The sequence below is a fragment of the Staurois parvus genome, unplaced genomic scaffold, assembly GCF_062004578.1.
Source record: "Staurois parvus isolate SC_StPar_1 unplaced genomic scaffold, SC_StPar_1.0 ptg000059l, whole genome shotgun sequence".
Taxonomy (NCBI): Eukaryota; Metazoa; Chordata; class Amphibia; order Anura; family Ranidae; genus Staurois; species Staurois parvus.
This window is the reverse complement of record NW_028317855.1, coordinates 1,458,562-1,471,730: the sequence shown is the minus strand read 5'-3', so window position 1 is coordinate 1,471,730 and position 13,169 is coordinate 1,458,562. Positions and strand designations below refer to the sequence as shown.

Below are 13,169 nucleotides of genomic sequence, written 5' to 3'. Positions count from 1 at the left end.
AGGTGAGGAACAAGTCAGGTCAGCAACAAAGGAATCACACAGGAACAATCAGGACACGGGGGAGCTGAAGACCAGTCAGCATCTAACATGGGCAGAGACACTCTTTAAAAAGGCCGTCTGGCACCAATCTTTGCCGTGCGTGTGCATGTGCGTGATCGCACATTTCTGAGCACATGCGCACAACCAACAACTCTTCTTAGGGAGTTCCTATGCGCATGCGCATTTCTAATTGCGATTCATCTTGCCGGAAATCCCTTACAACATCTAGATGCCTAAATACATTGAATAGCTGTCATGTGATTGGCTGATTAGCAATTTGTGTTACCAAGCAATTGAACAGGTGTACCTAATAAAGTGGCCGGTGATTGTATATGTATATACAAATGTTTTTCCTTTTATTTCTTTGTTAAACTGAATAGGTTGTTTTCCAAGGTGAAGGTTCACACATATACTTTAATGTACATGTTGTCTTGTTGATCATTAGCACCTGTTTGGTAAAATTGTTTAATCATGCACTCAACCATATGCCTGCAATATCCTTAAAGTGTTACTAAACCCACAACAATAAAATCAGTCTGTATATGCAGTAAAGCATGCTTTATACTCACTATGGGTTTATCCTCCACATTGTGTAAAAGGCTGTTTGATCCTGTCTTCTCTGATCCTCCTCTTCTTCTACTGTCCCCAATCCTTCTACTGACAGAACAGAGCCTTGGGGGCGGCCAGCTGCACATGCTCAGTTTGGTGTGTATTGCTAGAGAGTTTTTTTTTTCTTTGGGAGGGTGCATGTGATCAGCACAGGACCAATCAGCACTGTCCAGACAGAGGGTCAGGGGTCATGCGGGCTCATAGGACAGAGGAGAATGAAAGCTCCTCCTGCAAGATTTAACCAGTGCTCAGCTGGATGCTGATAGAAGTCACACGACTGGTATATACTGCTGATGAGAAAAGGTATTTAGCAGTTTATGTTTACTAAAATAATTGCATTTCCATGTTCTGTATACTGTGGGAGACCAGATAGAGTGAATTCAGGGTCTTGGATTTAGTAACAGTTTGACTGTGTCAGTGTACCTCGAAGAATTGATCCTGTTTTAAAGGCAAGGAGTGGACATGGCAAATATTGATTTGATTTAATTTTTTTTCTGTTTATGCACTTTTTAAGTTTAATTGATAAATACATACTATTCATTACATTATTTTTGAAAACATCCTCACTTTAAAGCATTTTTTCACAAGTATTTACAACGTTTGCACAGCGCTATATATATTTACTGCTTTAATAGCCAAGAGAACGTTTATTTCACAACTGGTTCCGAAGGGAACTTTTCTGTGATAGAAAGGTTGCATGAGGTACATACTTCAGCCCCTCCTGCATGCCTCAGTATCCCAGTTGCTTTAGATCTGCACTTAAGGTCCTGGGAACACAGCGTACAGCGAGAAAGCTCTGCTGGGACATTGCTAATCAGTGCAACCCCATCAGATCCTCTGCTTCTTGGAAAAATCAGCCCAGCAAGCTACTTTCCTGGACACAAATGAGTATACTTTCACCCACTGCAGTGCCATACTGGTGAAACTGACCCATACAGTGACAACTGCAGGAGTTCTGAACCTGGATTTCTGGAAACCACATAAGGACCTTTGTTAGAGCCTTCAGATGTGACACTGTAAAATGCATCTGGGTTTCAACAGTTATCCTCTATGTTAGAGGGGTTTCTCACTCAACTGTCTAAAATCATAGAAAGGTCCCCAGGTACTTCTCTGGCATTCAGGGCCCCTCTTCTTCTTTTGACTTCTGTGCTCCCTCTGTTTCTGAGTGAGTCTTCCCTGTAACCACTGTGTCATCTTTAGATCACTTTCAGACTCCCTGTTCCCTTAGCAAAGGCAAACATTCTGAACGAAAATCCTCTTGCCATAAGGTTGATGATTAATAGCCTGATGAAATCAGTGTTTGAGGTACAGCAGCGACATGTCTGCTAAGATCAGCTTTCAGAAATGCAAGTTCACACCTAAACTTTTTCAAAATCATCAGGAGTAAAAGGACATCCTTTTTAAGAAGTGGAAACACTTTAACATCACCTGTAGTTAAGCCATCGGTCACCTGCTTTAGAATGGTTTTGGTCATACCTGCCCTTTAAGGCAGGGCAGGCAGAAAAACCAAGACATTCACTAAAATGTTTAATGACAAAAAGAAGAATAAATGGGACTTTAACAGTAAATCACCCTCAGGAAAAAAATCAAAACAAGAACATTTTTTAAAGTATACATTTTATTACAAAATATTCATCAGAAACTCCTGGGGTATGCAACCCATAAAAGCACTGTAGTGTCAATGATCAGCAATCCCTCAACACCTCCCCTGAATACAAATATACAGTCAATCACATGTCGTGTCATCAACATCAAGTCTTCAAATATTATTATAAGATACACCCATAGCGGGAGGTGCTTGAGTCCCAACACGTTTTGTCAGGTAGGGTCCTTCAGGGGTTTGCGGGGTGCTACTGGATTTAGAAAATAAAAACAAAATAATCTGTGTCACTTATGCTGGTGGAAACCCCGAAAGGTATGGCTGCTGAGGTGGAGTGGTTTAGATGGAACGATGGTCAGACTAGCAATCTCAGCCATGGATTGCAGGGGCAATAAAATGGGGAAGTAATAACCTTCACTTCCACATGCCAGATTATGCCTATTAGGGATAAATTAAATCAACACTGAGTTAACAGGGGCATCCAAAAGAAATGGAGTGGGTCACATGGTGGCTCTTCCCATATCCTACAATTCCAAAAGGGGACACGTGCTCCAAATACCAGCAACGCAGTAAATTGTCATTTACAAAGTGGGGGGCAGTGACTGGCCACTGATTAATGGTCAGGTAATTGCTCAGTCTTTGTACAGATCTTTTAGTACAAAGATAAGTCAGGACCTACCTAAGCCATACTGCCGCCATTCACAAGATAGATTCTCGGTTCATCATATCTGAAGGCTCTTGTAAGGTCTTTGACTTCCAGGTGCAACTTTTGAAAAGTGTATTCTCATTCATAGACAACCAAGGCTCAGATTATACCCTTTCCTGTCACTGCTCATTCCACTAGAGCAAAATAAACTTCTTACGTGGTATAACCTCAGGCTTCTGCTTCTTATTTATGAAGAGCTGTGACTTGGTCCTCGCCTCAAACATTTACTAAGCTCTATCATGCTGATTCAGCTGCTACAGTAGAGGCCTTATTTGAAAGTGCCTGTGTGGATAGTCCGACTGATCTCTGTCTGTCAGTTACAGTATATGTGAAGTGTGAAATTATTTCCTCTCACTTTGTTTGGGAGTGTTTTTGGACATCTGAGTGGTCCCCGCAATAAACGCTAAGAAAAAAAAAGAAATTTTTTTATCAGTGAAATAATTTTTTCCTTATTATTATTTCTTTATTTTAATAGGGGCACAGTAGAGCACTGGGTATATGCCTTGCCACTAGGAGCTGAAGTTTTTTCTTCCAGTCACAAAAGAATGCTGTCTGGGATTAATGTTAATGGCTGAAAAAAATGTATTTGCCTTACCTCAGTGTCAATGAATCAATAAGACTTATTTATAATTTCACAGGAGCAGGGACTTTCATGTTATCTGCTTGAATTATTTTTGAAAACTGTAGCTTGTCTGCACCATGCTGCAGTTTAAACCCATTGCTGGAAGGCATATGGGTTACTGATATTGACAGTTAAAGCGGAGTTCCACCCAAAAGTGGACTCTCTACTTGTTTGGCTCCTCCCCCCGCCACTGCCATATTTGGCACCTTTTGGGGGGGAGGGGGTACCTGGTTTTGATAGGTACCCATTCCCACTTCCAGCTCAGTTTGCCATGGTGAAGTGAGACAGAAGTTCAGCCCCCTCCTTCTTTCCACAGTCTCCTGGGAACTTTCACAGGTCCCAGAAGATTGCCGGGCGGCACAGCCCAACTTGCGCATGCGCAGTGGGCACCAGGCTGCAAGCTGTTACAGCCTGGTGCCCACAGTTGAGATGCCGGCACTGTGGAGAAGAGAAGGGACAGTGGGCTGAGTACATCGCTGGACCCTGGGACAGGTGTGTGTTTATTAAAAATCAGCAGCTACAATTTTTTTAGCTGCTGAATTTTAATAAACACAAAAACAGCTGGAACTCTGCTTTAAGTTATTCTGAACCCAGTGAACTACATTGGATGTAGTCACACTCAAATGCAAATGTTGCTTAAGTGAAAATACATTCTTAGGCTGGCCATACATTATACAAATTTCTTGTACAATTTTCCTTTAGATTTACCAAAATCATATAATATGAGGTCAAACCTAAACATTTTCAATTTGTATGCAGTCAGGCAGGCCCTTGCACTACATAATTGAAGGTAGGTCTAAAGGAAATTGAATAAGAAAATTGTATAATGTAGCCAGCTTTAATTTAGTGACAGATACATTTGGAGTACTTTTAAAAATGTTCTTTTTTTTTCATTTGAAGAACGAAGACTGCACAACCTAAGCTTGCTGAAGGATCATCCATCTGAAACAATGTATTTTCTAAATGGTTTGAGGGCAAGACAAGTTATTGATGATCATGTTCCATTTTTAGAAAAAGGTAAGAAGTAAACACAGACACATAGCAAATTCTTTTTTATTTTGTATGTGTAAGACATTTTTATTCAGCTGTAAATGTATCCAATCGATATTTTTTTATCCAAAGTGATATTAAACCCAAAAGCAAATATTTATTATATCGCAGCTTACCAATTCTTAGCTGAATTTGTTTTCTTTTTTAGGCTTTCTTTCACCTGGTGATCTAGCTAGTATGTCTGTTGTTTTTCAACTGAAAAAGCTGTCATTTGTGCTATTTTGTCCATATTCATTGATTCTATTTCTTCTTGTCTTCATCCACATTGAAGATTTCCTCATATTTTTCATATATCCACTTCAGGTCCTTCCATCCTGTCCCTTTGGTTTACAGGTACACTATTGAGGTGCCGGGACTTCGGAGTGTGGGCTGTCTTTCTGTATGACCACGTTGTCTTTTATTTTATTTTTCTGTTTGTGGTGGAGGTGTTGAACATATACAGTTGCAAGAAAAAGTATGTGAACCCCTTGGGATTACGTGCAGTTTTGCATGAATTGGGCATAAAATGTACTCTGAACATCATCTAAGTCACAACAATAGAATAACACAGTCTGCTGAACATAATACTACACAAACATTAGATGTTGCCATGGTTTAATTGCACATAACATGTAAACATTCACAGTGCAGGGAGGAAAAAGTATGTGAGGCCCTAGCTTAATGACTTCTCCCAGAGATAATTGGAGCCAGGAGTGAGCCAACCTTGACTCCAATCAGTGTGATGATATTGGATGTGTTGCTGACAGCTGTCCTGCCCTTAAAAACACACACCTATTTTGGGTTTACTGGTTTCAAGAAGCACTGTCTGATGTGAACCATGCCTCGCAGAAAAGAGCTCTCAGAAGACCTACGATCAAGAATTGTTGACTTGCATGAAGCTGGAAAGGGTTACAAAAGGATCTCCAAAAGCCTTGATGTTCATGTGTCCACGGTAAGACAGACTGTCTACAAATGGAGAAAGTTTAGCACTGTTGCTACTCTCCCTAGTCATGGTCGTCCTGTAAAAATGACTGCAAGAGCACAGCGCAGAATGCTGCATGAGGTAAAGAAGAATCCCAGAGTGTCAGCTAAAGACCTACAGAAATCTCTGGCACATGCTAACATTTTTGTTGACACATCTACAATAAGGAAAACATTAAACAAGAATGGAGTACATGGGAGGACACCACGGAGGAAGCCATTGCTGTCCAAAAAGAATATTGCAGCGCGTTTGAAGTTTGCAAAAGAGCACCTGGATGTTCCACAGCACTACTGGCAAAATATACTGTGGACAGATGAAACCAAGATCGAGTTGTTTGGGAAGAACACACAACACTATGTGTGGAGAAAAAAAGGCACAACACACCAACATCAAAACCTCATCCCCACTGTAAAACATGGCGGAGGGAGCATCATGGTTTGGGGCTGCTTTGCTGCCTCAGGGCCTGGACGGATTGTTGTCATTGATGGGAAAATGAATTCCAGAGTTTATCAAGACATTTTGCAGGAAAACGTACGACCATCTGTCCGCCAACTGAAGCTCCGCAGAGGATGGGTGATGCAACAGGACAATGACCCAAAGCATACAAGTAATTCAACAAAACAATGGTTGCAACAGCACAGAATACGCCTTCTGGAGTGGCCCAGTCAGAGTCCTGACCTCAACCCGATTGAAATGCTGTGGCATGACCTTAAGAGAGCGATTCACACCAGACATACCAAGAATATTGCTACGCTGAAACAGTTTTGTGAAGAGGAGTGGTCCAAAATTACTCCAGATCGTTGTGCAGGTCTGATCTGCAACTACAGGAAACGTTTGGTTGAGGTTATTGCTGCCAAAAGAGGGTCAACCAGTTATGAAGTCCAAAGGTTCACATACTTTTTCCTCCCTGCACTGTGAATGTTTACATGTTATGTGCAATTAAACCATGGCAACATCTAATGTTTGTGTAGTATTATGTTCAGCAGACTGTGTTCTTCTATTGTTGTGACTTAGATGATGTTCAGAGCACATTTTATGCCCAATTCATGCAAAACTCCACGTAATCCCAAGGGGTTCACATACTTTTTCTTGCAACTGTAATTTGTTTGTATGATTTTTGATTTTGAACTAAATTTTGGTTTTGTTCAAGCCGCGGACTGTCCTCATTGGAACCCTAAAGCCAGTGGATTCCTTTCCCCTGGTTCCCCTTGTTTTTTCTATCATGATTATTGGTTCCGAGGACACCACTTTTTGTTTCACAACTGGTGAGTCAGCTGAGTTTATTTATATGTAACTTTGGAGTTACCCAATTTTGGGACTCTATTTTCAAGGATATTATTACCATGCATTTTTTGTTAGGCATCCGGTTTTTTAATCAATTTTGCGAAACAGAGGTAAAAAGTCTAAAAAAAAAAGAAAAACTAATGCAGCCACCACATGTGAGGATTGTTAAGCTGCAGTATATTACATTTGTATGTCTATGTTACATGAGTATGTGTGTTTAGGGAGGGTGGCACTTAAGTGTTTCTGTTATTTTGCCATACATGGGAAAGGTACAAATGCACTTTAAAGAAATATCATATAATGTCACTCTCCTGATTAAAATGTGTTGTGTACATAGGGCCTGTTTGCACCACACGCAATCCAATGCATTTTATTTCTGCATCAAAAACTTATAGAAAGTAGGTTATATGATTTCCAATGGCATAGTTCACATCAGTGCAGTCAGTTCCAGGGCACTCTAGTCCCAGGAAAAAAAATTGGAAGATGCTGCATTTATCCTGCACAAGACAGTACTGGAACATGGTAAAATGCATTTTAAAATGCAGCAGAACCCAGTACAGTGGAAAAAAAAACATCTGGAATGCATCCAGAAATGCATCACAAACACACCAGAATGCATTAAAAATGTGCATGCAGAAATGCATCCGGAATGGATCTGGATTGCGTTTTTGTGATGTGGTTCACGGTTCGGCCTTTAAGGCTTGCCTGCACTAAATGCTATTCACACACCAAAACAATAAACAAGCACCCCTATACTTATACAGCAGATCTAATACCCACATTAAATCTATAAACGTGCATCTAGCTGACGTAAATTCATGTGATGTGTTCATGGTGAACTGTGACAAAAATGTTAAATAGATAATAAAATCACTGAATCAATACGTAAACATGTACATGTACATATAACGAATGTGCAAATAAACTCACATTCAACAAATCAATAAGTGAATATATACCTAAAAACAATGTGCAAACCATGGTACATGCCAGTGTATCAATGTCCATACAGCAATAAACCACCTGCTATCTCTCACAGTGGCCACAGTCTGCGCAAAAGCAATTAATACACTGTGCAAAGCATCTCTTCCACATACTGTATATGAAATTCCAACGTGTTCCAAGTGATCAATCTCATACAATTTACACCTGTGAACATTATAAGTGCACATTTTGCAGGTAAAAAAGTGTGGCTTTCTTAGGAAACTGGAAAGCATATCATCCATGATCAGCATTGCAGGTGCAATGGCAGGTGTAGATGTCTGCCTGTATGGGCGGGCAGTTACTTCAGGTTATTTAAAGATCATAATAAGAATGTAAGAAAGTGCCCAGAGGGGTATCATAAGGATTTTCACTACATAACATAACATAACATAGCATAACATAACTAACATAAGTGGATGACAGGTGAAACATGATTGTTTATGGACATTTTTGGAGTGTTTTGTTGTGATCACAGTATCACTGGTGCTATTCAGACGATTGTTGATGATTACGTTTGCACTATTGCACATATGCACGTTAATCTATGGTATTGTTAGCGCTAAACATGCTTGATTCATGAGGAACATTTATTACGTTTTCACGATGGTGCAGCATTTATTTAATATGCTAAAGTTGGATCATTATTTCTCTTTGAGCTCATCACTGCATATTTGTATCCTATTATTATTAGTGTGCGTGAAATCATTTGGGATATTAATACCACTGAAAAGGTTCTTGCATCTGATTGTGACCAGTCAGACGCTACAAGATAATGAAGCGTTTAAAAACTCACCTTGATTTTATTTGGGAGCACTCAAAGAAGGTGAATCCATTAGCATTTAGATTAAGAATAAGATAATATTATAACCTGTGCCTCCTACCCAAGTCACTCTGAAATGATAGCACTCTTAATAAAGTGAAGGAGGAGGGGGCCTATTTACAGCGCACAGCACAAGACACACGTTGGAATCCAGTCATTCTGGAATAATAGCACTGTGATAAAAAGTGAAGAGGGCGGGCCCATTTACAGCACACACAACATCCACGGCACAAGGCATATACAACACAGCATACACACAGACACAGCACACAACACAGAGCATGCACAAACCATACATAGCACAGAATGTATACGTCATAGCACAGAAACTACAGAAAACACCCATCCTACTTGGGGTGTTAAAGAAGCTTGGCATGTATGCATAAGGATGTTAGTGAAGGGTGTTTGCTGATTTAGGATGGTTTGCATTAACTAAGTATCTCACTCCCCTGAGAGACTTTAGATTCTTGCACTCCTCCCATCCTCTGCAATATAAATTGCAGATTTACTGTTTTTGTTTTTTTTTTTGTTTTCTTTTATCTGAACTTGCCCCGTTTTTTTTGTTTTCTTTTATCTGAACTTGCCCCGTGTCACCATTCTTGCCTCCCCATCACATATTCCACGAAGCTGCAGGAGTAGGGACACACAGCAGCCATGGGCATACCTGGTGCACATCATCATGGGCCAACTGCTTGAATCTGGAAGAGACAGCTGGCTCATGATCACTGAGAAAGACCAAGATAGCAGGCTGGCACCTGGGCTGTGACACCTGAGCAGCAAATCACAGTAGAACAACACTGGGACTGCTGGACAGATGAACACATGAATCGAAGGCAAGCCATCATGGTATTTAATGGGGGTTAAAAAGAAAAGAGAAATAAGGATATAAAACGCATGCGCTGCCACAAATAAATGATAAGCTGTTGCAAGCACCTTGGATTTAGTGGCTCAGCCAGTTTTTTTTTGTTTTTCATTTTCACTATTGACTTTATTTGTTTCACAGATTTATTCTATTACACGTTGGGTTTGATCCTCAGGAGGGTGTTTATATATTATTAGTGTATTTTTTTGGGTCACTAGGGGGTAGCGCAGCACTATTCATGGAGAGTTTTAAAAAGAAAACAGGCTGGGGAAGTGACATTCCTCTATAATATCTTGATTGTGTGCATCATAGTAAAAGGCTTTAACAACCGGGTGACTTTTAGCTTCTTTAGTGCAAAGTTCATTATGAACATGCCAACGGCTACAGGAATATGGCATAGTGTTGCACATAAGTATATAGTGTTACGGCTCTGGGTTTTCAGAAATGGGGAGCAACACTGAAGCACCTCACCTTGCTTATTCAACTATCTTTGATAAGCCATTGACAAGGGCTGTAAGTTTACTAAAGTTTATGAAGCTATTGCTTTTCGGATGGCCATTTTAGAAAAAAAAATTTGGTCATACCCAAATATTTCCTTCTTTCAAAACCCTTTTGGGGGCACAGCCTCTGGCTGTTTGACCAGCACAGCTGCAGTATTACCTATTTGCTTGCTAATTATGAAACATAAACTAACTTTAGTTTTTTATTTCACAAATAATGTATTGAAGTTTTTGGATACAGTCTAATGAACCAATATTCAGTTCATGAGCATAAACAGAGTATATTATACCAAAGGGAGTGGAGCTCCTCACAATCTGAATCAAAGGAGCTAACTTTAGTTTTCTGTTACAGGTGTTTCAGTCCTGCACCTTATTCCGTCACCCTTTCCAGCTGTTTGGCACACATTTGAAGATAATGAAGAAAACCTTGATTCATCAGCTATTAACAACATCAATAAAATTCTTCAGGTGTTTGTTCTAGAATATCTTAATATATGATTGTTCTGTTTAAATTATTTACTTTAAATATTTAGTTCAGATTACTTATTTTAAAATTGTACAAATGTTTTATTGTAAAAATGACAAAGAGCAAGACCAGGTAAAAAGTAAGAGCATTTGCTTTCTAGTAAACGCAACAACTGTGCTAAAGTTCACTCAGTTAATCTCGGTTGTGTTATCACCTGCAGATGATCCACACACAGCTGCATAGAGGGTCTGAAAATATTTATTTCTCTTTCATTCATTGGACAGCCCAGCAAGGAATGTAACCATAGCATTATAGGGCCACCGACAGGAGTAGGACACTAGGCACAAAAGAGCAAGAGCACCACCTAGGTGTATGCCTTGCTGGTGGCCAAATCCCCCATCTGCAACAGTTAGCTCAATCTTTTGCCAAGTGTCTAGGAGCAGGGACCTAAACTCCCTGCTGGGAGTCTTAGTTCATCTTCCTTAGCAGATTTAGTTTAGTCTTCGAAAACTCAAGTGAGCATCCACAGAATGCATGCTTACCCCTAGCTATGTAAGGTTGGCTGCAACAGCCCCGGCGGACAATTCCTCTGTATTCATTGAAGCATACAGCCCCCACTCCTCTAGTTGTGTTATACTGCTTTACTGTTAAGTGAGCTGCCTGTAGCAGATGGGGTTTGGCCACCAGCAGGGGCTGCCTCTAGGCAGAGGCTTCTGTGTTTTGTGCCTAATTTCTTTCTCCTGGAGGTGGAGCTATAACCCTGTGGCCAAGATTCCATTCTGGGATTTGTCCCTCCATAAACGCAGAGAAAGGTTAAGTTATTGTAAGTACAGAAAAATCCTACTCATGATGAATTTTCACTGTTGCAGCAATCATGACTCTCAAATTACTGTTCAAAGTGTTGTTTTGTCTTCCCTCACTATAAATGTAATGTTTGAGTAAATAAAGTGGGAAGGATGGCCAGGTCACTATTCAGTCATCTTTGAGGGCTTTACATAGTTAGTCTGGCTGAAAAAAAGACAAAAGTCCATCCAGTTCAACCAAAAAAAAGTTGATCCAGAGGAAGGCAAAATACCCCAGCAAAGCATGATCCAGTTTGCTCTTGCAGGGGAAAAAAATCCTTCCTGATCCCCCGAGAGGCAATCTGATATTCCCTGGATCAACCTTACCTATAAATGTTAGTATCCAGTTATATTATGTGTATTTAGGAAAGAATCCAGGCCTTTTTTTAAAGTAATCCACTGATCTGGCTAGAAGCAACTCTTGAGGGAGTCTATTCCACATTCTCACAGCTCTTACTGTGAAGAAACCTTTCCGTATTTGGAGATTAAATTTCTTTCCCTCCAGACATAAAGAGTGCCCCTTGTCCTCTGTGATAACCTAAGGATGAATAACTCTACCCTGAGTTCATTATATGAACCATTGATGTATTTATACATGTTAATTATATACAATACTGTAGTTTTAATTAAAAAAATAAAATACTTGTTTTCACATATTTTTCATTGACTGTTGCATCTCAGTGCTGCTTATCTCCTGCAGCCCCCTTGCAGCTACTTAATGCTTACATGCACTCCAGTGACGGATACGTATCATTTCTCCAGGTAGGTTTCCTTATAAAAATATCAGTGGACTGTGCTTGCATAATATGTGTTGAAATGGCCACTTTTAGTCTCCCACAAATCTGTCACCCCTTATTAGGAAGTGCCTGATCCATGACCTCCATCATGGCAGGACCACCAGGTATTATTTTAATGAAAGCTGCAGGTTTAAAAGACAACTTCACTTTTGTGGGAAAAAAATATACCAAATAAAAAAAAATAATATAACATATACAATTGCTACACAAGCCATTTGTAATTTAAAGTGTATCTATGGTCAAAATGTAAAATCACATATTCATTTCCACATTGTATTTTGATTATTTCTATCTTACTCCTATTAATCTGAATGATCTTGAAGTTTGTATACTTACTTTGTGAAGATTTACTTCCTTAAATTCTGTGACATGTATTCACTATGCTTTGTGAGTAGGCTCTGTTGTGTCACATATTTCACAGAGCCTGCCAACTGAACTACAGAGGTGATGAGAGGAGAAGTTTCAGGAGGCATAGTCAGTACAATGATCACTGCTTGCAGGCAGTAAGGTACCAAGGGAAAGGTAGTCTTTAGAAATTGAAAGTAAACAGCAGAAGAGAAGCTGAAAAGCATGCAGGTAATGCAGGAACTGAACTTGTACTGGATTGTTTGTATTGCTTTTACAGTGCTGATGTTATAAAATGAAAGTGTATGCTGTGACCATATATCTCCTTTAATGTTATTAAAAATGACCTATCTTTTTCAATTTCCAGCTGCTGTAATTTTTTGTAAAATGTAATGCAATATGGCAACCTGAATGTGTACTACACATACACTGTGTATGGAATGCCCCCAAAGGAATGTAATTTCCTGCTTAGGTGATTGCCCCTTTGATTTACCAGAGGTCTTTACTACAATGAAGGTCAAATTTTAGGTTTTGGTGAGATACTGTTAAAAGATTGAATGCTTCTAAAGGGATGCAGACTGCAATACAATAACATGATACTGCATATATAAAATGTCAGTGATTACATTTACATCGAATTTAATAGGCTTCCATTATATTTCTGAAACTTCAGAGCACAGAT

The 13,169-nt window shown here is 39.7% G+C and overlaps 1 protein-coding gene across 2 annotated transcripts in view; it reads left to right on the top strand.

Annotated features, from left to right (window-relative positions):
- The window catches only part of QPCT (glutaminyl-peptide cyclotransferase), a 204,285-nt gene extending 191,438 nt beyond the window's left edge, over positions 1–12,847 (top strand). For both annotated transcript variants that reach the window (XM_089668536.1, XM_089668537.1), the window contains 2 exons: positions 4,477–4,593; positions 10,390–12,847. In XM_089668536.1, the coding sequence (XP_089524662.1) occupies positions 4,477–4,593; positions 10,390–10,535 (263 nt within the window). In that variant the 3' untranslated portion in view covers positions 10,536–12,847. The remainder of the gene's footprint in view (positions 1–4,476; positions 4,594–10,389) is intronic.
- The last annotated feature ends 322 nt before the right edge of the window (positions 12,848–13,169 follow it).